We start from the raw sequence: 27,344 nt of genomic DNA on the forward strand, positions 1-27,344 counted from the left end.
ATTTCTAGCGAATGTTCGTCGTCTGCATGCTGTGCCAGTGTTCATGTATTTTAGTGATATTCCTGTTGAATGGACACAGGTGTGCAACATGAATACATATGAGAGCTGTTACACTCTCTGCTCTCTCTGCTGTGTGTGTGTGTGTGTGTGTGTGATTAGTTCTACATGAGGTGGTCCGTTCGCTCCGGACACGCGGCTGCGCTCAGAGGGTTGGTTTGGGTCCATCTGAATGTGACTGGTTTAATTAAGGTTTACAGGTTACGCAAGACTACTGCTCCTATAACAGCAATCATTACAAGCTAATTATACTGGGGCTGTGAAAATATCACTGTCAGAACAATAAATGGGAATGAGAAAAGGATGGGCCTCTCCAGATCGCCCCAAACTGCTGTAATATTCCTTTGGATTCTTTGTCTGATCTTCGAGAGCCGGCTCCAATGGGAAATGCAGTAGTTTTAATTCAGAAATATAATTAATTTATTTGTGTTTTAATATTCGGTAGAGCCTGAATGTGAAAAGAAAAAAGGCTGAATAGAAAGGAATGTGCTTCTTAAGATAGTTTTAATTAATTTGGACCTCTTTTAATATTATTTTTTGAAAACTTTCTGATTAGCACAAAGCAAGACAGAGTATTAATAATTCAGGATTCATTCAGGATATTGAAATCCACCTGATCAAGCTGATTGATAGCCAACATGTGAATGTATAGTGTGAATTAAAGTAATTTAGGACAAATCTAGCATTCATTTCAATGCCAAAAGGAGCTCAAATTACTTTCTAAATAGACTTACCATTAGGTTGTTAAAAGTTAGTGCATGCTTTTGTAGAAGCCACAATTCAGTGTTAACAATCAGTATTGTTTTTTAATTAATTAGATATAATATTTATTGATATTTAGTTTTTGTAAAATGTATTAGTTTTTTTCCCCCCAGTTTTTGTAATATTTCTTTTTAGCTTAAGATTCTATTATTTCACTTTTAGGTTTGGTCATTTTAGTGCTTTTTTTTTAATGTTTATATTTTTCAGCTTTATTTAAATTGATGAAAATTATTTTTAAGTTTTAGTTAACAATAGCAACACTCTTCAAAGTTAATGTTTTATTCAAATGTATTTAAAATTATTGTGATAGTTATTGTTATATCTCATTATTGTTTAATTGTTAATATGTTGTTAGCTTTATTTTATTTCAGTTTTAGTCATTTTAGTATTTCAACTTCTAAATTCCTTTGATTTTAAGTAAGTTCTTTGTATTTGTCTTTATATCAATGAATGAAAACGTTTTATTTTCTTTACAATAACAACACTCTTCACCATTCATGTTTTTCCAAAGTAGTTTACATTAAGTTATTGTATTTTTTTAAGTTAACAATATAAACACTATTCACAATTAATGTCTTATTAATAAGTAATAGTTTACAAAAGTAGCTTACATTTTGTGTTCATTATTAATGGTTTTTATTTAAAAGTATTCAAAATACACATACTATTAAACAGAAGAGCATAGAGTGTGACATCATATCCTGTTACTCATAACTGTTATGGGGTTAATTAGCTAGAGAGAAAGAGGGAGGGATAGAGAGCGAGAGAGAGACAGAGCGATAGAGAGAGAGAGAGCACAGAATGACAGACATGGTCGATGTCTAATCATGGTCATTGGAAATCTTTTCTAGCTGCTCTTCTGGGAGCAGAGGCGTTGAGCTGAGGTTACAAGGCCAGGGCAACCAAAACACTGGTGTTAGGGTCGTAACCCTGCTCCAAATCTACACTTTAAATGTGGCATTGCGGCAGATACCACGTGATGTGTTTTATTTGTAAGCCACTTTGGAGAAAAGCAGCTGCTAAATAAATAAATGAATCTAATACATGTTAATGTATGTTAATTCAAACATCACTAATACTAATGCTGTGGCAACAACCCAGAACACACTTGCATCACAACAGCAAGAGCAGCACAGGAAGTAAAAATCTAGTTTACAGCTCTGTTTTGTGATAAATGGCAACGTGGAAGCCAAACACACAGCTTCGTGTGCTTTGTGTAGGTGTGTGCCGTTCCGTATCTGATTCTCGTCTCATTTTTACAGGCTGCGCGTTCCTCACCTACTGCGCTCGTGAATCAGCCATCAAAGCCCAGAATGCATTGCATGAACAGAAGACTTTACCAGGGGTAAGTCTCTTTTAATCTTTCTCTGTATTTCTCTAATGGCTTTTTGTTTCATCTATTTTAGGCAGAAAGGGTCTAACCGTTGAACACGGTTCAGTAACAACTTCAGTTTTCTGTCTGTGTTCTCTTGATATGTTTGTGACATGAAATCAAGATTTTATTTATAGGAATTCTTAAAGGAAAAGTTCAACCCAAAATTGAATTTTGTTAAAATTGACACTGAGAAATATTAATGTAGTATTTAATTTGAGTTAAGTTGCAGTTACTTTATTATGTGTCTCTTTTTGTATTTTTGAATCAGTTTGTCCATAAAATCTTGTACTTTGTCATTATATTATCAACAAGAGATTTTAAATAAGCACTTTTATTGATACATTTTGGTTGTTTTTGGAGCTTTACAGGCTCTGGTTACCATATCATACTTTCGTTATGCAAAAAAAGAGCATAATGAACATTTGATAAAAAGCAGCTGCTTTTGTGGCCCTCAAGAAGATAGAAATGAGTAGAACTTTTGTGGGGTGAACTATCATTCTGAAACTAGTTGAAGTGTCCATTTTTCTCAAATTTTCATCCCTGTAACATTTCTGTAACGTCCGGTGGTCATTGGTTCTGAGGGCAAACACATCCATCAGAAGTTTGTCTGTGGCAGATGTTAGACATCTTTTATTGCATCATGCCTTTGGCTCTTTACTGTCAGTCTGTTCAAGTTCACCTCACACAGAGGAAATGATGTTTCATGATGCATTTCTCCTGCTAATCCAATGCTGTGTGCATGACAGCAGAGCAGAGAAGAGATTACTGGTGTCTTTTTTGTCTCTATTTGATCTCCATTTAAGATTGCAGTTGTGATATTAAAGAGATTTTAAAGAAGTAGTTCACCCAAAAATTTATGTATGTGCTGAAAGGCCATCTGAGATGAAGGTGAGTTTGTTTCTTCATTAGAACGGATTTGGAGAAATGGAGCATTACATTTCTTTCCATCATGGATGCACTGCAGTGAATGGGTGCCGTCAGAATGAGAGTCCAAACAGCTGATAAAAAACACACATATCCCAATAATCCACACCACTCCAGTCCATCAGTTTATATATTGTGAAGCCAAAAAATGCTTGTTTGTAAGAAACATATCCATCATTAATGGGTTCATATGATGCTTTAAAAAAAATCATTAGTGTATTTGATGTAACAGAACATTTTGACATGCTTTAATGTTCAAAAAACACATTATTTTTCAAATACTGTACATTATTGTAGGTCCTCTATGCCCCGCCTCTCTCAAACATGTCGTTTTCTACAAAGTCCCTCCTTCTGACAAGTGCAGTCTGCTCTGATTGGCCAACTGACCCAGTGCATTGTGATTGGCCGAACACTGCAAGCATCCGTCGAAAATTGAATGTCCCTTTCCTTAATCGCAAGCTTCATCTTTCAACATAAATGTAAAGACAGTTAATAATGTCCTTAGTTTTCCCATCAGTTCAAGCCTGAAAGAGGAACAGAGTCGTGAGATACACAGTGATGAAGCTCGTATGTGTTTGCAGAACACAAGACACGGACGGTTAAGACACCTGACTCTCTCTCGAAACGTTTTTTGGTGAACTTTTCCTTTACAAATAAAGCTTCTAAAAGAACCTTTCAGTGAACTGTTCTTAAAAGAACCATTAAAAAAAATCTAAAAGAACCCTTTGTCCACTATAAAGAACCTTTTGTTATTGGAAAGATTCCATGCATTCTTCATAGAGCCATCAATGCTAGTAAAGAAGCTTTATTTTAAGAGTGCATGTGTGTAAATGGAGCTGTATATTTAGATGACGTGAGTTCCGTAGGGAATGCAGCATGAGTTAATCAGAGGTGAGCTATAGGGTTTGTTTGGCTCTTGTACTCATGTTGGACTGTCACGAGCAGACATGTGGCTGCACATTCATACGCTCCCGTGGGGTCTATCGCTACCATGAGCCAGCTGCCGGAAAACACAACGCTGGAAAAGAGCCGCAGTAGATTTATGTAAAGGTTACGAAGATTAACCTTGTTGGATCACACACAGATGCAGAAAAACACAATATGAATGCTTCCATATACACGCACTTCTGGAACTTATGCAGAAATATACACAGCTGAAACACATGAAACTTGCCAAGAGCAGTCTCTTTTTTACCCCGAAATCAAAGAACGAAAAGGTAGTTTTTTCGTGAAGTTGGCCGATTAAGAGTTGATTTTTCTTGACATTGTCTTGTCAATGAAAAAAAGTATTTTTATCATTTCAAATATTTATTTTTACAGAATTTAAATATTGTGTATATTGTGTTTCCTATTTAATGATTGGCTATTTTAATTAATTAATTTGTAGCATTGTTTATTTATTTTGGTCTCAGCGTTGGCTCAGATTTGCCCTTAAATTGTGTTTTAATTGTGATTTTTTATATAACTATCATTATTCTTGTCTAAAAAACATTGCTGCAATATAAATATTTCATTTAATCAGCACACATTAAAGACAGTAAAATAAATACTACAATACTGTATAATAATAATAATAATTATTATTATTATTATGTAAAAAAAAATGTCTCATACTCTGATGTCCAAGCAAACCTGCTGGTCTTATTGGGACGTGTAGCACACTGAATTATGATAATACGAGTCATTATTTATGGTTTAAGACGTGTATTATAAACCCTGGCTGCCGATTATAGAACTGGGCATCTTAAAAAGAAATGAGCTACTTTTACTCTGAGGTGTTTTGGAGTGGGGTCTCTGTTAAAGAGAGCAGTAGAGCGTCATTTTAGGCTGGAGAGGCTATTTCAGGAGCAGACGGGGTGTCAGTGGAATAACAGTCAGTCATGTGACACCTGAACTGGTTTAGAAACAGGAAACAGCAGTCAGTCGCTGGCTTGTTTTTTGGCCGGCTGAGTTTAATTCTGCTCTGGGATTGGGACAAATAGTTTAAGTAAATGTGGTTTGCAAGATTTAGTTTGGCCTTCGTTACTCTAGCCAAGCATAATTTTACCCCGAGTCAGATGCAATGCAATAAAGAGATGCCATTTTGGGAGGAAATTAAAGGTTTTCACAAAAATATGAAGCAGAACAACTGTTCTCAACATTAATAATAATAAGAAGGATCATGTGATACTGAAAACTGGAATTAATGATGCTGAAAATACAGCTTTGGTCACAGGAATGAATTGCATTTTACAATATAATCAAACAGAAAACAGTTCATTTTAAATTGTAATCATATTTCACAATTTGTGATGTATTTTCTAATCAAATAAAAGTAGCCTGTGTGAGATTAAGAGACTTCTAAACATTAAAGGTCACGTTTTTCGTGTTTTTTTTATTTTTATAAAGCTTTGATTGTGTTTACAGTGTGCAATATTACATGTGTTCATGTTTCGCGTGTAAAAAAAACAATTAACTTATCTGTATACTGCTGTTTTGACTGTCATAAAAACAGGCTGATGACTTCCGTGTTCTATAAAGTCCCTTCATCAGGAATACGTAACAGTTCTGATTGTGCCAGCGGTTCCTGTGTTGTGATTCGACACCAGCTTAGCGCACACAGCCCTCCTGGAAATGCGATTGGGCTAGCTTTGAGAAGCAAGTGGGCAGGATTTGTTTTGAAAACCTGGCAACCCTGATCTGAACGCACGTGCCTTAGATGTACTTCTAATCACAGAACACTTTTACTGACGAGATGTGCATGAAAATTGCATTTGATTTTTTGCACATCCCTACCATCAAGTTAACAAAGCTAAACAGCGTTTAGTGAAAAAACTGTTTTAGTGACGTCATTACTGCAGGAACTAGAGGGCTGTAGTCCAAACTGGTCGTTCGATGTAGAAGAATTCTGTTAAATAAAATATCTCGCTTGGCATTGAACTTTGAGCTTTAGAATTGTACAGATATTATTTATACTCTAACAACAACATTACACACTAACTAAAGTTTAAAACATGGGATCACGAAAAACGGGACCTTTAAAAGTCTTAAAAACCCCAAACTTTAGAACAGTATTGTGTATACACTACACATAATACACGTATGCTATTAATAAAATGTTCTAATTGACTGTTACCGTCTCGTATTATTCTTCATTTTTGCTTTCAGTGTAGACTGTAAGTTAAATTTGTATTTATTATGTGATGTTTAGACAAGGGTAAACGTAATTTAACTGTACAACCAAAGAGAAATATAGGCTAGAGGATATCTTGAGACTAATCATATGAACCAAACTTCAAATCAATGAAATCATCTTGAAACTCGCACTCACAACCTTGCCTAACCAACCAGTAAGTTTGTCCTCAGATGTGTTCATTGTACCTTGTGAACATGATTTTTTTTTGTGTGTGTGTGTGTGTGTGTGTGTGACATTTTTGAGTCCAGATTTAACTAAGCTCACAGGAGCAACCGAGTTCATAGATCGAATGCAAAACAGATGAAATGATGCACAATCAATCACTTAGACGTTCACTAAGACTGATTAATGCCTGTTGTATTGTTATGAAGGGTTCGAGCTCAACCCTGTTGTTTAATTCACCAATTTTCCATGAAGTCAGACGACTCAACCGAACTGTCTGAAGGAAATTCATGGAGTGTGTGTGTGAGCCGTTTCCTTACTTTCCTTTTATTTAAGAGCTCTATCGAGTTGTCAGATTGTATTGTTGTACTATGAGGAATTATTGTGCTCCGGTTGGTTCAGCCACAAGAACTACAATATAATTCATAACTAGGGTATTTATCAGAGAGATGTCTGGGAAGCAGGAAGAGGAGAGAGACGGAGCGCAAAAGAATATAAATAGAGGGAGCTGGAAGATGAATAGAGTAATATGTGCAGGAATACGCGTCGAGTTTAGAGGAACGGAAAGTAAAAAGAGAGATAGTATATGCAAACAGGGTCACAAGGGTCATGTTGACAGCCTTAGGCAGACGTATACTGTGTGTGTGTGTGTGTGTGTGTGTGCTGAACAGAAAGTCACAGCCGGGCAAACCGAGTTTACGCATCTCCATTAAGTGTCTGCAGAAAGCGAGGGCTTGAGAGGTCAGAGGAGGAAGATGAGGGAGACCGAGAAGCAGCGAGTCTTACACTTGTTTTGCATTCGTACAAGACATTATTGGACAGCTGGGACAGAAAGGCCATTATTTTTTCATCTCAAATAAAAGAACACAGTAAAATCAGATCAGAGGCCGGAGAAATACATACAAATCCCCGCCGATGGCACATTTGGTGCTAGCCTGACATTTGGCCTCTAATATTTCCATTCCTCTTCATCTTTTTTTCTCCGATATTTAAAGTCAACATAAAACACAGGGTTTCTACAGTCATGGTAGTCCTGGAAATATCAGAGATTGTACATGGAGATTGCTAGTTATGTAATTTAGTAAAATCCTAGAAATTCATGGAAATTTCTCTAACACACATACACACACACACACACACACACACACACAGACACACACACATACCTGTATATGGTCTTTTATAACAGGGTTTCCAAAATTATTTCGGATAAATGAAAACAAGAATAATATAAGAATAAGGAATAGACAGAAATCACAAAAAGTCAGTAGTGGTCAGTTTGAGGTCTGTTTTTCATAATATATAGCCAATATATGGCTAATAAACAAATAAATAAATAATAAGTCAATTAATACATCAATTTCTCATAATATTTTTTTGGGAAAACTGGAAAAATCATGTAAATGTATTGGTCAGATGTCTGTTTTACTTCTGTAATGCGACATATTTCTGAGTGAAACAGGATTTATTATTAAGGTTGCAAATATGTCTTCATGTTTGACTTTGACTGTTTTTACATAGAGCATATAGAAATTGTCGTGTAGCAATCCTGCATCAATTTTTGACATAATTCTGAATTTAGCAATAGCAATTCATTTGAAATCAATTCAGTTCACTTAAATTTGATTTGATTCATTTGATTCACCTGAACTCATTTGGTGCTTTGTGTGTTGAATTATTAGTAGTATGAAACAATTTTATACAATAAATAATTCTAATGCAGTGTTGAGTCGCCAATGCAAAATCTGGAGTTTAATTCAGAACCAGTTGAGTGTATAATAAGCCTATAGGGGTCTATAATGGTTTTCATCACCATGCATATTGTAAATAGCATTTGTGTGATTTCAATAACTCTGAGGCTTTGGGAAGGATCACAGCTGGGAGTCAATCTCAATAGAGCTCAGCTGTAGATACACAGGATCTGTGTGTGTGTGTGTGTGTGTTCTCGACATCCTTCAGCACGGCACAGCTTGAGGGATGTATAGTTGCCATAGAAACAGCAGCAAACCTGTTATCAGTGTAAGTGTAATGAGAAAAAAATGCAATTTCAGCCAGCACATAAACACACTCACACAAACACGCTGCCAGTGGACGACCGTAGTCACACCTTTGCTTTTCTTGGCTGTCTTGATTTACAGTTCATCTAAAGGCAGTGTATATTCCTCTGACAGCCTCAGTTAATCTACATTGAACCAAGCTGCGTGCTCATTTGGAGGAATCAATGACATGCAGAAAGTGTATAGAGCTATAAAATGCATGTGCATCATAATATATCAGATCGATTAATAAGAACTGGGAGAGTTGATAGGGAGACCTGTTACTTTTGGTGTGATGGGAAATCTGAGCACATCTGAGATATTGTTGAGTTCTCTTCTGAACGCTGTAGAAGACATATGAGATTTCTGTGAATAACATCCTAAAACTTCTTGGACATTTCTGTAGTTATGCTCAGCTCTAAATTATTTAATTGGCTAAAAGTAGCTACTTAAGTAAGTTGCTATAAATTATTATTATTATGCTTAAAGATTTCTTATTCATTAATGTGAATAGTCATAGGAAAATATAGGTCATAAAGTGTGGGAGCTCTGAATAAAGTCTCTTCATTTTTATTCTATATTTTATATAATATATTTATAACTTTTAATAATCATTTTTGTCCTAAAATCCTTTAGGAGAAATAAAAATAGACACAAATGAGTCGATGGTGGTCATACAGTAAAAATATATAGAGCAATAAAATAAATGTTCGCTCCTATTCAAACGTTTGGAGTCTGTATGTTTGTTTTTTTAACTAATTTACTTTTCAGACAGAGTAATTAGTAAAGTAATTTAAATACAATATTGATGATGTAATTAGTAATAGTAATTATTACTTTTTGAAAGTAATTTGCCCAACACTGGTTATCGCTATTGCTTAATAAAAGTAATAAACCTTTTAATGACACATTTTATAATCATAGTTTTTGAATTCCCTGTAGATAAGATGCTTAACCACACTCATTAACCATGGTAAAATCACAGTAAAGTGCAATATCTCATGATTTTCTGCTTTGTTGAGTCACTAGAGCCACTGAGCGAAACTAGTTCGGAGTAAATCTGAATTACTTCTCGACTGAACTCAGCTCAAGTTATTTCTTTGCTGTGTTCTGCTGTGGCATGAAGGCTGAATATGAGAATGAGGTCTTTTACATAACAAGTCATGGAGAGAGAGAGAGAGAGAGAGAGAGAGAGAGAGAGAGAGAGAGAGAGAGAGTTCCATGTTGCTGCCACTTGGCGATGACCTACAATGTAGGCACACACAGTCACACATCAAAACGAATAACGATCCAATGCTGCACTCATGAATTCTAGGTCACTAAGTCCCGCCCCCATGCATGCTTTTCTTTTTTCATTTCAAAGTGCAGCAGTAATGCGATGTGCTGCTGGAGTCGGCCTGGGGTGAGTGTGTGTGTGTGTGTGTGTGCGTGCATGTTTGTTTATGAGTGCACTTTATCAGATGCATTTATACATATGTATGCTGTGGTATACTGGTTTGTGTGTGCCTGTGTCTCTGTGTGTGTGAGTGTGAGTGTGTGTGTGTGTGCCCCTCAGCAGCTGGAGTTGTTATTTCTGCTGACAAATTCTCCATGTTGTCCTTCATCCTCAGTGGTCACACAACATCTGCCTCACAAACTGACCTGTCTGAGTGTGTGTGTGTGTGTTTGTGTGCTGTACATTATTTACTTGTGAGAGCAAAAAAAAAAGAGCATGCAACAATGGAGTCTAGTTTAATTAGGAAGTTTGTCCCAAAATTCCTTAGGAGAATTAAAAACACACACGAATGAGTGATTATTGGAGATGTACAATAGATATACAATACACACAAGTAACAATATAGAGTTATAAAATAAATGTACTCTACTGTTCTTTTTTTTTTTTTTTTTTTGGAATTACATTAATTTCTTCAAGAATGCATTAAATTGATCAAACGTGACCGTGGGGACATTTATAATGTCTTATCCTGAAAACAATTATCACATTTTCCACAAAAATATGAAGCAGCACAACTGTTTTCATCACTGATAATAATCAGAAGTGTTTCTTGAGCAGAAAATCAACAAATCAGAATGATTTCTGAAGATCATGTGACACTGAAGACTGGAGGAATGATGCTGAAAATTCAACAGTGCATGCAGGAATACATTTTATACTGTAATAATATTTCATACCATTTCAGTTTTTACTGTATTTTTAATGAAAAAAATGCAGTCTTAGTGAGCAGAAGAGGCTTCTTTCAAAAACATGAATTGATGGTTGTATATATGCAATAATTTGATAAGAAGATCTCTGACTTTTCTGAGTGAGAAGAAAACCAGAGAAGCGTTTAACTTAAACATACGTCTCAGTTTAGTCTCGATGGTGCTTGAGGGAAAAATAAAAGCAATGTTAATATGATCATAATTGTAATTGTCTGTAATTGTCTCTTTTCTATGAACTTTTACATCATGTTCTGTGTATTTGTTGGTTTATTTAGTCCTGAAGGGTAAGTGCTATGTTGGTTTTATCAGAAATTAGTCTCACACGGCTCGCAAACAAAAATTGGCAATATGATATAAAAAAAAAGAAAAAAAATCACAAGCTTCACTCTCACTGTGCAACTTCTGCAAATCTAAGTGCGTGGAATATTTTTTTTTATTATTATTATAAATATAATAATCTTTTTTGATTAGGAATTCTCTAAGCTCACCAAGGCTACATTTATTTGATTAAAAATGAAGTAATAATGTAAAAAATTATGATAATTTGAAAGAACTGTTTTCTATCGTAATACATGTTGAAATGTTATTTAGCTCCAGTCTTCAGTGCCACATGAATGATCCTTCAGAAATCATTCTAATATGCGGATTTGCATAATGCATTATTGTTAGCTTAAAAAACATGCTAATGGGAAAAAACAGTTGTGCATTTTGTGATATTTCCCATGCATTTTTTTGCCACATATAATATGATAAACTTACTTGTTTCCTATAGAGCATTCCATATCAGTGATGTGTGAATTTGAGCTCAGTTTGGAACAAAACCTGTTTTATCTACAGCGTGAAAGAGGCTGCAGTGGATCTGTGGTAAATGTTATCGACATCCAGCTATTTTAGGTCCCGCTCTCGGCTGCCAAACGCATGATGTAGAGCTGCTGTGTTTGGCACCAAATAGCGCTGTCATTTTGTTTGTGTTAGTGAGCGTGATCCTAAGCTCTCAGTGTCCTGCTTGATTTACTGAAGCTGACGTGAAGATTCTTCCTGCAACACTTCAGAGTGTCTGTCCACTCCTGAGTGAGCTTACACGGCCGTCATCCTCGGTAGTGAAGTATATATAGAAATAAAAAAAGAATATATATATATATATGTGTGTGTGTGTGTGTGTGTGTGTGTTTTGTATTTGTGTATTTTCTCAGAAGCGGTGTATAATGGTGGTGTTTCCTCAATCAGAGAAACATTCATTTTAATCAATCAAGCAGTCATTCATAGCTATTCTGCAAAAACATTCATTTCTTTAGTTAGTAGTTCTGGCTTTTTCTTCAGTACAAATAACTAAACATTCTTATAACATGATGCATTTACTTGTGAAACAAAATTAATTAAGATAAGGCATTATATATATATATATATATATTTTTTATATATTATGTCTCATTCTCTGAAATATGATCTAAATTATACCTGAAAAAAACAAAACAAATATATGCCAATTAGGTATAAGGAGACAAACTTAATTAAAAGTGAAATATTTCATATATTAGGTCTTATATAATATAATCATTTTGCTTCTGAAGAAAAAGTATTTTGATTTAGGGATGTTAAGATATCTGGGAAACACTTTACTTAAAGCCTTTATATATATAATACATTTTAAAAGTATTTTTAATGCATTAATTATGCCTTGTAATGGACCTTATAGTGCATCGTGTAGTCTCATGAGTAATATTAATCACTGTTATAATGCATCGGTTCATTGAACACACCTTTAGGAATGATAATGCATTAAAACACATGACAAACAATCAAATTCAGATGTTACACGGAATCTGATAATAATGCATTGTTTATGAAAATATTAAATGCATTATGAGATACATTATGAATGCCGTTATAATGCATTATACATAAAGGTTCAAAGTGTTACTGATATTTATAATTGAAAGCAAGACAAAAAAATGCAGTTATGCTTTTTTATATTAGTTCTGCTTTTGGCATTGTCCTCTAGTGATACATTATCCAGATAATTCATCATATTTTCATGATCGATATTGTCTTCGGTTTACTTTGATAGATGCTCTCAGTAGAGATTCAAATGATGGGGTGTTGGTTTACAGTGCGAAAACAATCCTATCTGAATGAATGTATTTATTTGACTGGTAATTAAATCTGTGAAACAGCATTTACTGTAGACAGATTAATGTTTAGTAGCCGCCCCTTTCATGTTAATGTGACTTCCTTGTGTCCACTGCAGACATCGTGTAGCTTTAGTTTACTGTTGAAAACTCAGTTCTGTATTGGCTTTATTAGAAGTGCAAAATTACACACAAAGAGATTTGTGTTTCATGGGAGGGTTACCTCAATATATATGCATTAACATTTTTTGCAAACAGCCAGTAGCACAATGTACTTCACACGACAAGTTTTTTCTTATGTGTATTGTAAATGCATCAGTTTATGGGCGAAACATAAGAGCGACAGACAAATGGCTCAGTAGATGATGACTGAATATTCGTTTTTGGGTGAACTATTGCTTTAATAAACCACAAACTGGATTGTTCCTCCTCCCGTCTATGAATTATTTTGCCGAGGATGCAAGGGAAAACACGAGGGTGTGAGAGCGGATGAAACGATAGCTATATGGAAGGATTAAAGGAATCCTGCTAGAAATGGACTGTTTTGTTCCTGATTAGCTTTATGAATTATAACGAGACTGCAGAATCTCATTTTCCTCTCTGTGCGTGATGTCGTTTGGCTTTGCCAGTTTCAGTTAAAGAGAATATGTTAATTTCAGACATGAAACATATACACAAACATAAACAGACATCTATGGGTTTACGTTCCGATTGCGGTTTATGCCTCATATGCAATCACACGGCAATGAAATACACATATCACATGTAAAATATATATTAGTAGCCATTACAATGATCTATCTATTGTACACACACACACACACACACGCAAATACATATTTATTTAAAGTTTTCAACCACTGAAGTTTTGTTTTCTAAACACCCATACATACATACATCACATGTAAAAAGTTAAAGTGAACTAAAATAATAGTCCATGAACAATTAAAATAATAATAATAATAGTAGGATCATAAATTCTTGATCTTAAATTCTTAAATATGTGTCTAAAATTGTTTATTTTTTAATGCATTTAAGAAAAAAATATTATTTTTATATAGATATATAGATAGATATGTGTGTGTGTATGTGCATGTATATATACAGTTTAAGTTTAATGTTAATAACTGTGGTTGCTGTATGTAATGTTGATTCCTTATTTGTTCCCTTAAGTCATTTTGACTGAAGACACAATAACCCTGACTCTCTCTCTTCTGCACTCATATTCTCCAGCCTCTTAAGCAGAATAACTTGTTGATGGCGAGAGCTTTGGAGAGACATATTACAACCTAAAGGTCGCCGCCTCAGACCCCATTACTGTCCGAGACGCTTTATCATTCCTAGAATATCTCATAAGCGCACACATCTCTGCCTTACTCTGCACTTCATTTCTTCTGTTTGCCTTCACAGGCCTTTTTCATTTTCACAAAAGATGGAGCTATTCATTTTGCTTTTGCGTTCGGCCCACCTCACGACAGATAATGCGGCTGTAGCCCACAGGAGGGAAGAGCGTCTCGTCTCTCTCCTCACCGCGGCTCTAATGCACGGGTAAAAAAGAAATACGAGTGTCCCTATAGGAGATATAAAAAGAAACGCATAAAGCCAGAAAACAAGGAGGGAATAGTTCGCCTCCAAATGAACATTCTGATATTATCAGGAAATATATTTGTGACTGGGACCCCCAAGCTCCAGAAATGGCAGGAAAACAGTATTATATACAGTACGAAGTCCATATGTGTTGAATGCTATATTCCAATTATGATTAGATTTCTTATCATAGCTTTCTGTGAGAAACAGAGCCAAATTTACATGCTGCTGACAGATCAGATGTGGCTCCATATTTGATGAGTTAATTTAAACCGAAACTGGTTTGATGCATCAAAAGATGCCGTAAACAGCACACAAAATGATTTTAGGTACACAATTTAAATGTTAGTCTTTTTTATCACATAGTTATTGAATGACTTCAATAAATATATACTCAGAATGGTGAGTGCTGAACATGGTTAACATGTAGTAGCCAAACAAAATGGCAAAAAACTGTACATTTATAAGTTAAAAACTGGTTGATGTCAAGTTTACATGAAGTGTAGATAAAGTTTGCATTAATTAAAGTTTAAAGTTAAGTTTACGTTAATGTTTCCGTGAAGTTTAACTCAGTGTTTACACTGTTTACATTAAGTTAATGTTAACATTAAGTTTGCATTAATATTATTTACATTACGTTTACATGGTTAAGTATAAATTAAACCTAACATTAATGTTTATATTAAGTTTACATTAGGTTAAGTTAATGCTAACTTTGAATTAAGGTTAAGTTCTCTTACTCTATATTGTAAAATCTATAATAATTTCATGCAACTTTAAAATAAATACTGTTACTTATACAGTTTTTGGAAGTCTTTCATTTTATAACTTGCAGTGAAAACTTTATATTGACGTTCCCATGTTTTTCATTGAAATGACTGTATATTCTTAATATTTCTTATCAGTTATGTAAATTAGGGGTTTATGTTGCATCATATGTTTGTAAATATGTATTGCATTATTTTAGCTTTCCCGTGTCGCTTTCTCTTTGCCATGTGTGTCTTGAAGGTGGCTGACATATAGTAAAGGTACAAAAACCCTGAATTATTAATCAGATGTGAACATTAGAGTTGATTATACATCTTATGTTGTTAAATGAATGTTTATTGCATTATTTTAGCTCTTTCATATTGCTTTCTCTTTAGCATGTGTGACATACGTTTACTGTACATTTAAAGCAAATCTGTAATACTTAAAATGTTGCTAACATTTTTTAACGATAAAGTTCTGACAACCACAGATGCTGTTTTATTACTAGATTTAGCAGATGTTGCCATTACACATGCTACAAATTGTGAAAGTCTTGCATTGAGAGTGTATTTGTGTGGTCTGTGATTTGATCGGCCGATTCGATCTCGCTTTGACTCTCCTCTTTTCATATTCCACTCATTTATAATTGCATTTTTGCCTTTTTCATCTCGTCGGCCCCGTGCTGAAAGACTGACAGCTTAATCAGAATTAATTGGCCGCTTGCACCATCCTCCATTTCTCCTTGCTCTCTTATAATGTTTTATTCATCTGTAATTTTGTAATGCAAAATTAATTGCATTTAATAATACATTGGTACTGTATAGGTTAGAGACAGATCCACATTAATGTACGAGAGTTTAGCACGCTGCTGACATTAATTAAACGAATGGCTAATGAAAAGAAAGAAGCAAAAAGAATGAGAAAAGAAACAGAGAAGAGAAACAGGCCATATATTTCCACAAGCATAGAGTGGATATTAATACAGAGGCAGTGGTCTTGTTTAAAATACAATTTCTTATTCATCACATAACACTTTATGCATCAAATATGATTTATCTGTGCGCTCTGGGCCTCTTAGAGAATTCAGCCAATCGGTGAAGCCCTTTGATTGCATCTGATTGGCTGTCATGAATGCGCTGAAGATGATTGGTGTGTGAGCTGAAGATTTAATAATATTTGAAGATGATGACACAGTGGGGATTTTTTTGTTTCTTTTTTTTGTTTTGTTTTAAAGGCCGGTACATAGTGTTTACATGTATTTTTTTTACATAGGAATTTTTTTTCTATTTTGAAATGCAATCAAAGTTACATTTATAGCTACTATAGTTTACATGTTAAATAATTATTTTAATAATGTAGCAATGCACTTTTATCCAGAACACCTTACAAATTCTGCAAACAAGTAGAGAAATAGATTTATTTAATTATATATATATATATATATATATATATATATATATATATATATATATATATATATATATATATATATATATGATCTAATTATATATACACATTTTATTATGTTTTTAAATTCTTTTTTAACGTGGCTTCTCAAATTTTGGTGTTGCAACAAATCATTTTATAATATAATATAATATAATATAATATAATATAATATAATATAATATAATATAATATAGTATAATATAATATAATATAATATAATATAATATAATATAATATAATATAATATAATATAATATAATATAATAATTGTTTCTAGTGATTTGGAAAACAATAAAGAATAAATAATTTTATTTGCTGGATTTTTTTTTTTTAAAGTAAAGAATTTTATTTGCTGTATTATCCAAAAATAAGCACATGGTTATTCAACATATACATCGTTTTTTTTTTTTTTTTTTATTAAAATAAATCAAAATAAAGTAAAATTAGCTATATTGTGACATAATGATCATCATTTAGGAGTCTAATACCAGCAACTTATTCAGTGTGTGTTTGTGTGTAAATATATGCATATATGTCAGTGTGAGTGACAATGAATTATTAACTATAGTAAAACAATTTCAATGGTGTCAGAGTTGTTTAAGTTTGGGAAAACACACTCATTTATTCAGAGAGATTTGACTGAACGTTCAGAACGGAGAGAGAAAGTGTTAGATCAGTTAAAGAGAATATGTCAGTGCTTTACATAATTCATTTGTGAACGGTGCTGCCGTTTTGGGAGTTGTTTTTAGGCATGTGTGAGATCGTGTGGTATAGAGGTGTTGTTTGTCCTTATAGAAGCACCTCCCACAATGCATCAGTGTGGTGGTGAACAGTTGGTCCGCGGGGAACACGCACGATCTGAGACGCTAATGCATTGTGCTTTGTGTTACTGTATGGGGATCCACTATGTGCGTCAGCATCTCCTCTAGCTCTTCTCTCCAGTTCTTTTTGTCAGAAGTGTGAAAAGTGTGTCGTGCTGAGCTGCATGTGTGATTTCTAACAGAACATTTGCCTCCCGAAACACCAGACAGGTTATCTTTATATTTCACACGTTCACGTGTTGCTATAATGCATAATAGCAGTGGCGTAGCCAGGGGAGGGGCCATGGGGGCACTGGCCCCTCCTGAAAACTGATTGGCCCCCCAGTGTGCCCCCACATTTCTACTCGTCTGTCACTCACAAATTCAAATTATAATCTTTCAGTTTAGTAAATAACTCATGATTGAGTCGCGATGCTTCTCAACGAGGACTAAGAATAGCGAGCTGCTGTTTTCCAAAAAAAGCACCTATTTTAAATAGCTTATGTTTTTCGATTAGCGAGTTGTTGAAGTGCAAGGAGTGTTTGGTACTAACGTTAACGTCTTTCAGTGTTAGACAGACCAGGTTCGATGACGATGTTATCTCCTAGAGCAGACCAAGATGCTAATCATTATATTTACTATGCTCCTCTGATGCTGAATGTAAAAGGGGTTTACTGCATTACGATTTACTTATTTTTCGGCCGAACGAGCCGATATAGCCAACAACGCAATTTAAAGCAATGGTTTAAAAAAAACTATAATAGCAATTCTAATAAAGTCATTTTGAATCATGCAGTCGATTAGCGACTTTTTTCACTCAAGTGAGGTGACGAAACAAATCGTGTAATGTTTATCTAACGCTCCACACTTGAGACTTTTTTTTTTTAAGTCTATATGGGTGAGACACATGCAGAGGTGGGTAGTAACGAGTTACATTTACTTACATTTACTTGAGTAATTTTTCGGGGTAACTAATACTTTTCGGAGTAGGCTATATTTAAAAATGGGTACTTTATACTCTTACTTGAGTAAATGTTTTGGGAAAAATCTGTACTTTTACTTCGTTACTGTGAGCGACGCTCCTCTCGTTACTTTATCTTAATGCAATAAATGTTATAAATGCTTCAGTTTATTCCAAACGCGCCGTCTACTTTTCTCTGGGCAATGAGCGATGCCCATTCGCTAATGATTCATTCTTTTGAGTCAATTCAGTTCAAAGGCTTGATCAAACCAATTGGCAAACGAGTGAATTGGTTCATGAATCAGTTTGAATGATTCGTTCAGTTCCCTGAAGCAACGCGCTGAGCGTCTGAAGCGGTTCAACCAGAGTTGTAACGTTTAACATCAGTAGCGTTGAAAACGGGGCTATGGAACTGCACTGAATTGAAAGCAAATCTGCAAAGACTATTATTTGCTTGCGATGGAGATCCTTATTAGATGAACGTGTGTACTGTCTACTGTTTAACAGGTAATAACTTGGGCTACATTCGATTACAGTACACGATACCACTGTGACATTAGTTTGTTGTACGTGTGTGGCTTATAACAGAGGGGAGTCAAGTTGAATGCAGCTTCCAAAAGACAAAAAATAGCCGATTAAGATTGTATTAATTTTAATACAATCACACCGGTGTGAGTACGTTCAGCAAGTCAAATCATCAGCTGTTAAATTCAGATCTGTGATCGCTTGCTGGCGCTGAGCCAGAGACAGACGCGTTTTACAGCGTTGCGCATTATAACCAATCACACACGGTTCTTTTGAATGCAATGACCAATCAGAGGTGTTCGGATGAGTCATCGCTGAAATGCTGGTGCTTCCTTCACTCGCTCACTGACTGACTACCTCTTTCTGGCGAATTCTCTCGTCATAAACAACAAAGTGCAGATGTGTGTACGAATCTATAATTAAGATATTGATTTCACAGTGTTAACAGTTTCAGTGATTTTAATGGGAGTTTCTGAGAGTGATTGAAATCTAGACTGTCAGTGAAAATGATCTTTAATAATGTAAATGTTATTTGCTCTCTTTCTGAACAATGAAAGATTAGTAGCAATATTTATATCACATTAACTTTCAATGTTAAATTCACATTTAATATAAAGTCAGTCGTATTAAAAATATGTTATGGCATGAAACCTATATCTGTTTCTTAAGTAAACAGACAGGGTTTTATAATAAATTGGAGTAAAGGCTGATGAAATATATACATTTACACACGCACACATACATTACATACATTTATCTATATATCTAAATAAAAATAGGCTCCGTATATATGACCCAAAGTAACTAACTACTTGAGTAGATTTTTTATCCGATACTCTTTTACTCTGGCTCAAGTAACTATTCAAGACTAGTACTTTTACTTTTACTTGAGTAAATATTTCTAGAATTACTTTTACTTTTACTTGAGTAAAGTTTTTGGGTACTCTACCCACCTCTGGACACATGCAAAAACATCGTTTTTTTTTACTGGTCAATTTTGAGATTTGGGCCTGTTTGTCTTCAGTAACATGTCTTCTTTCAGACTTGTGGTGGAAAAAAAAAGTCCAAAATACACATATAGGTCTTTATTTTTCTACACCTTTAGTCTATTTGCGTCTGTAGATTCCTAATAAATTCAGTTGGCGTTCTAAATCACCATGGTGCTCCGCGATTGCTGTCTGCACCCTGGAAAGCTCTCTCTCCCTCCCTTCACAGAAGTTATTGACAAAATGTCATTTGATGACACCCAGAAACATTCTCAAAAAAATCATACATAATTATTTAAATAGCAAAATAAATAACTAATACTAAAATAACACTGGACTAATTAAGCTATTCTAAACTGTTTTATAGGATCCACATATTTTACATGTTAAACTAAAGCTACCTTTTTGAACAAGTAGCTTTCTAACAAAGTATGGATATATGATATTTTTAAATCAATATGCTCAAGATTAATTAGCCTTGACATAAGTAGATTTTGTTTATTCATCAATGCAAATTTACTGCAACTGCTGCTATGCAAATTGAATGGGATGTGGATAATAAACAAAAACATATTATGAAATTATATTAAATTTATATTAGTTATATTAATTAATTAATTAATTGTGTATTTATTTCTATGAATTATTAATGTTATTCTGCATTTATATAAATAAGGCTATTATATATATATTTTATAAGGCTATTATAAATAAATTATATTATTATTATTTGTGAGTTGTACACTATTCATACATTGGATTATTTTATTTATTACAGTTTTTCTTTCACTTTTGTAAAGTTAAAAGTTAATACAAATTGTATTTGATTTTTTTTTATTTAGAGCAGTGAATAACTGCTATTAAAATATAATAGGGTATCACTGTTTATTACTGATTTTAAAGGTGACTGAACTCTTGAAATGATTTGGATATACATTCAACCAACACAAGATTGGCCCCTCTGTATTAATCGTGGCCCCTCTTGTGCCCCCCAGTTGAAAAAATCCTAGAATCGCCCCTGCATAATAGACATGTGGAAAAGGGGAGATGGGTTTAGCGAACCATCTGGAAACTCTTCAAACAGGCTGCGGGTAGAAATTAGACCTTTTGGAACATGCTGATTTTATGCTAATGCAACCGTTTTTCAGGGTAAATTATTGGGATCATTTTGAAGACTCCTCTCCAGGGTCCAAATGCACGTGAAAATTGATTCTGGTGCGTAAATGAAAAGTGACTGTTGATATCGAACAGTTACAAGCTAGGTGTTGTTGTTTTTTTTTACATTTTTAAAGTGTGTAAGGCATAACTTTCCTATCAATGTGGGAAAAAAAAACAATATAGGAAAAGTATAATCCTCTACTAATTCCTTTTATAATCAGTAAAGCTGTCTCTGTTTTTGATGTTGCAGTTAATTAACCTCTTCCACCACCCTTTTTTCTCTTTCAGACGTAAATAAAATGACTTTTTAGTAATATAATAAACTTATTGTTGAATTAATACATTTTACTTGATTAATTTATTCATTTTATTTGTTAAAAATGTAAATACCATTTGAAAATATTTTGTTTAAACATAAATGATAAATTCAATAGTCGTTTAAATAAACTATTCACTGGCAAAGTGAACTAAAATAATAGTCCATGAAAAATTCTAACTAAATGAAATTAAGTGTTATTGTATTATTGGGTATTACTGGGTTCTTTTATGACCTCCTGGATGAGTCTTCGTTGCACTCTTGGAGTAATTTCGATACATGCGAGAAAATAAAAGATCTGAGAGAAAAAAAAAAGTTTGAGAGAAAAAGTTATCACACTGATAGCAAAAAAAACATTTCATGAGAGAAAAAAAGAATATTTGAGAGAAAAAGTTTTCATGCCAATAGCAAAAAATAATAATATTTGATACTAAAAAAAGTTTTGAGAGAAAATATTTTCTCATAGAACATAAAAAAATATACATTTGAATTTTTTTTAATTATTTCTGAGAAAAAAAATCTCTCTCAAAATACTTTGAAAAAAACCCTCAAATATATATTTTTTGCTATCTGTGTGAAAATATTTTCTCTAAAAAAAAAAAAGTGTTTCTCTCGAAACGCTTTTCTTTGCTCTTGATGCAATTTCTTGCTCTCGTGTCAGGATTTTGCTTTCACTGTGAGAATTGTGTCATGGGCGGGGCCACGTTCCTATTGGCCAGTCGGGTGAGCATCGTCTTGTCTTGGGAGTCGAACCGAATCATTACACCATTGTTCGGTTCACCTGCATAGATGCCGTATCTGCCTTATGGCTAGTTAAGTTGAGCACGGACACTCCAATGTTTGGGTAAGATGATGACACACAGCTGGCTGAGCAAGTTCAGTATCACTGAAGATTAAACATTAAAAAATAGCACTCATATTCATGAATGAATGTGTATTATATTATTTGCTTGCTAATCGCTAGTAAAGCTAACCAGCCATCATGCTAGGTAAACTTGCAAACTCACCTGGTTTATACTATGTTTAAATCAAATGCCAAATTAATGTTTTGATTTAGATAGTTTCACGCCTTATTTAGTGAGTAGTGAGCTAGTTTCTACCTTTGCACTTGCTAGCCTCAAAGCATCTGAAGAGTAACTGCTTGTTCATACAACCTCCCGTACAACTTTCAACTAACGTTAGTATGCATGGAAGGTGGCAACCCTACAACTAGCTAACGTTAGACAGTGATTTATAAACCGTTTGAGAGATTTAAAAGAAAAAATAATTACCATGACAGTACAGGCACAAACATATTTGTGGGTTGCTAATGTAAGAGTTAGTTCTAGACCTGCAATTTACCTTGTCAGCTCAAGACCTCGGCTAGATGGTAAAAAATATTTAGAATAAGCCCCGTGTAGCTGAGTTTGTGAGCTATACATGCAGTGTAGCTAAACATGTAGTGCAACAACCATACAAAGACTATTTTAAACAAAACTAGGTGGGACACTTTCAAACGGTATATCAATCACTGCTCACTACTCACTAAATAAGGCGTGAAACTATCTAAATCAAAACATTAATTTGGCATTTGATTTAAACATAGTATAAACCAGGTGAGTTTGCAAGTTTACCTAGCATGATGGCTGGTTAGCTTTACTAGCGATTAGCAAGCAAATAATATAATACACATTCATTCATGAATATGAGTGCTATTTTTTAATGTTTAATCTTCAGTGATACTGAACTTGCTCAGCCAGCTGTGTGTCATCATCTTACCCAAACATTGGAGTGTCCGTGCTCAACTTAACTAGCCATAAGGCAGATACGGCATCTATGCAGGTGAACCGAACAATGGTGTTATGAATCAGTTCGACTCCCAAGACAAGACGATGCTCACCCGACTGGCCAATAGGAACGTGGCCCCGCCCATGACACAATTCTCACAGTGAAAGCAAAATCCTGACACGAGAGCAAGAAATTGCATCAAGAGCAAAGAAAAGCGTTTCGAGAGAAACACTTTTTTTTTTTAGAGAAAATATTTTCACACAGATAGCAAAAAATATATATTTGAGGGTTTTTTTCAAAGTATTTTGAGAGAGATTTTTTTTCTCAGAAATAATTAAAAAAAATTCAAATGTATATTTTTTTATGTTCTATGAGAAAATATTTTCTCTCAAAACTTTTTTTAGTCTCAAATATTATTATTTTTTGCTATTGGCATGAAAACTTTTTCTCTCATATATTCTTTTTTCTCTCATGAAATGTTTTTTTGCTATCAGTGTGATAACTTTTTCTCTCAAACTTTTTTTTTTCTCTCAGATCTTTTATTTTCTCGCATGTAATAAAGAACCAAAACTCACTCCATAGACTGGCCACTTCTGGGAAGGTTCACCACTTTTCCAGGTATTCTCCATTTGTTGATAATGGCTCTGACTGTGGTTCGCTGGAGTCCCAAAGCTTTAGAAATGGCTTTATAACCTTTTCCAGACGGATACATGTCAACTATAGTGTTTCTCATCTGTTCTTGGATGTCTTTAGATCATGATGTGTTGCTCTTTAAGCACGCTTCACTTTGTCAGACAGGGTCTATTTCAGTGATTTCTTGATTCAGCAGGTCTGGCAGTAATCAAGCCTGGGTGTGGCTAGTGAAGTTTTAAAGGGAGGTTAACATGCTTGTTTTCACTCAATATCCTGTTAATCTTCAGTACTTATAGAGTAGTACTGCATCCTTCATAACTCCAAAAAGTCTTTAGTTTTATTATATTCATAAGAGAAAGATAGTTTGTCCCAATTTTCCCGGAAAAACACGACCGGCTGGAGGCGTGTCGTGTGGGCGGAGCTAAAGAATCACGAGCGCCAGTAGGCTTTTGTGTTGAGAGCGTTTGGAAGCTGTGACATTACCGTGAGGAAAAAAACGTCCAAAACAAACCATGGCTAACAGTCACAAGGAGGCAGAGATATTTGAAGCAGTTTTACTCACCGCATGCGGTTCCAACACACGATCGTGACCCTTTTTCGTTGGGACTGCATCATCCTTAAGAAATAAACAATGTGCAAATCCAGCGTCAAACTGGGCCTTGTTTGTAAAACAAGCATCTTCGAAATGAAGGGAACAAACAAAAACACTTGCACAACTCCGTTGATGCTCTGTAAAAATAAACTCCATCCACTGGTCCCTTAATGCTGTTTCTCTTTTGGTAATCTGTGCAGGGTTGTCTTGCCCTGGCAACCAAAAACACACTCCTTTTGTGACATTTGGCGACGCTCTCGCTCTGATCAGTGAAGTCTGTTGTGCTCTCAGTGCTCTGCTATACGGGAGCGCGCACTCTTCCGGCAGAAGTGCCTCAGGACCCATATAAGGAAATTCCACTCCATCTAACGTCACACAGAGCCATACTCGAAAAAAACTTTCCGAAACTTGTGACAAACCGGAAGGAGTATTTTTGGAACAGAAATACTCCTTCAAACATACAACTTAATTTTTGAAACTTTGTCCATGTTTAGCATGGGAATCCAACTCAGTCAAAAACTCAGTATGCATGAAATAGCATTTCACCCCCCCTTTAACTCAGCTTTCTAAAATAATGTGGTTAATCACAGTTCTTTCATGATTTAATAGGAGGGGCAATTAATTTTTCACGTAGGGCCAGGTAGGTTTGGACCGCTGAAATGAAATCATCATAATTTACAAACTGCATTTTGTATTTAGTTGCATTATCTTTGTGTAATATTAAAATGTGTTTAATGATCTGAATCTTTGTGACAGTATGTATTGTGATTCAATTTGAGCAGTGTGTATTTTTTATATCAATGGATTTTCTTTGAATATGAAACATGACATAAAGATTTTTGCTGAAGACCACCTCTTGATCAGGCCTACAGCTGACTGGTACGTTGCTTTTCAACATTTAGATACTTACTCCAAATGTGGAATATTGACCTGCTTTTTACAGAGATACAGTTAGTTTGATGGTGAGAATTTGATATAGTGAATTTACTCCAGCAAAGGCAGAATTGTTGAACATTATAGCTCATATTTGGAGGGTTTCTGCATGTTTGCATCCCTGTGCATGACACATGGACTGTCGTCTCACATCGATCTGTTCAGCACCTCCTGCCTTCCTTCCTTCCTTCCTTCTTCACCACGGTGTGTCCATGAAGACTTTCCTTCTCTCATCTTGTCTTTCACAAACACACTTTCTCACCCCTTCTCTCTCTGTCTCTCTCACACTTCCTCCAACACTCTCCAGCCCCCACTCAAGAAGCTCTTCTGAAGAGCGTGTTTTCAAGCTGCACTGTGAGTATGTGTGTGTATGAGTATGTGTGTGTGTGTGTGTCTGTAGCGGGTTTGTAATCCTGCGTGGGTGAAGTGTTTGCTGCACAGGGAGATGGAGAGAGAGAGTCGAGCATGAATATAGCCTGAGGAGGAGACGAGTGAGAGTTTGAGATTAGAGAGAGGATGTGTCATGAGATGAAGAGAAACACAAAGAGGAACAGAGCGACACATCACTGAAGACTGGGAGGAGACCAGAGGAGAAGAAAGCAGGGAGGATGATGAGATGAGATAAGATAAGAAATGAGCAGAAAAGACATAAAGATGGACAGATTTGGAGTTGCTGAAATAACAGTTTCTTCATTTTCAGAAGAAACAAGGTGGTGCTTGTCTGTGGGGTTGCAAAGTGCTCACCAAGGCTGCATTCATTTGATCACAAATGCAGTACAACAGTAATATAATGAAATATTTTATCAATTTAAAATAACCATTTTCTATTTGAATATATGATAAGATATAATTTATTTCTGTGATGCACAGCTGAATTTTCTGCATCATTACTACATTCTTCAGTGTAAATGATCACATGATAGAAAGTTAAAAAAATACGGCATTTATATGAAATATAATTATTTTGTAACATTTCTTTCTTATAATTCTGCTTCCCAAAATGTGTAATTGCACATCCTATTTGAGTCTCCAATTCACACTGAATTCTATTCTGAATAGAACACGATCCTGTTGGTTGCTGAGTTGTTCTGTGTGGTTGTTTTTAGTGTTTTTAGGGCGTTGCTAGATGGTCACTACACTGACAATGTGCATTCAGGGCGTGGGGTTTGTTTAAATGTGAGCATTATTGTGATGCTTACTATAGCAAACGCAACTGATTAATTCTGTCAGACAGAGTCACTCTGCATTGTGAAAAGAGTGTGTGTGTGTGTGTGTGTGTGCCAGTGTTCTAGATGCACAGTCCAATCCAAACATCTCTGAAATGCAATTCAAATATATTCATAACTTACATTAATGCAGGATGTTTTTTCATGAGCCATATTCCTGCTGTAATGCATGTTTCATATGCTCATCCAGCGCCTGGTATCCGCTAATGCTCTCTCTCTCTCTCTCTCTCTCTCTCTCTCTCTCTTTCTCTATCTGAGAGCGGTCAGAACTGGTTTGAGGTCAGTTTGAGTACAGTTCACCATTTCCAGAGGTGGAAAGAGTACAAAAATATTCTACTCAAGTAAAAATACCATTGCATTAATGAAATTTGACTTAAGTACAAGTAAAAGTACCAGTCTAAAAATCTACTCACTCATTTAAAATGTAATCAGAGTAAAAATTATTTAGTTACATTTTAACAGTGGGAGGGAGGCAAAAATAGGACAGACCAAGGGTGTCGAACTCAGTTCCTGGAGGCCCACAGATATAACCCTAATTAAACACACCTGACTCAGCTAAACTAATCATTTAGGCTTATTTGAAAACTACATGATATGTGTGCTGGAGCAGGGTTAGAACTAAACTCTGCAGGGCTACGGCCCTCCAGGAACTGAGTTTGACACCCCTGGGATAGGCCTATTAATCTCACACTAGTTGTTTTTAATTAAAGGAATCAGTTATTTAGAATAATAAGACATTTGGGCTGTTACCAGGCAAATCAGTAGCAACAAACTCATCTTTTCAATGCAGACGAAATGCAGAAGCTTCATCGGAAGTTACAAATGCATGAATAATGATT

General features: G+C 34.9%; 1 protein-coding gene across 1 annotated transcript in view; it reads left to right on the forward strand.

Annotated features, from left to right (window-relative positions):
- LOC127951120 (CUGBP Elav-like family member 5) overlaps positions 1-27,344 on the forward strand; it is a 164,611-nt gene that overhangs the window by 17,928 nt on the left and 119,339 nt on the right. The window contains exon 2 of the mRNA XM_052548787.1: positions 2,082-2,164. Within this exon, the coding sequence (XP_052404747.1) occupies positions 2,082-2,164 (83 nt within the window). The remainder of the gene's footprint in view (positions 1-2,081; positions 2,165-27,344) is intronic.

This window comes from Carassius gibelio, chromosome B2 (assembly GCF_023724105.1).
Source record: "Carassius gibelio isolate Cgi1373 ecotype wild population from Czech Republic chromosome B2, carGib1.2-hapl.c, whole genome shotgun sequence".
In the NCBI taxonomy this organism is placed as follows: domain Eukaryota; kingdom Metazoa; phylum Chordata; class Actinopteri; order Cypriniformes; family Cyprinidae; genus Carassius; species Carassius gibelio.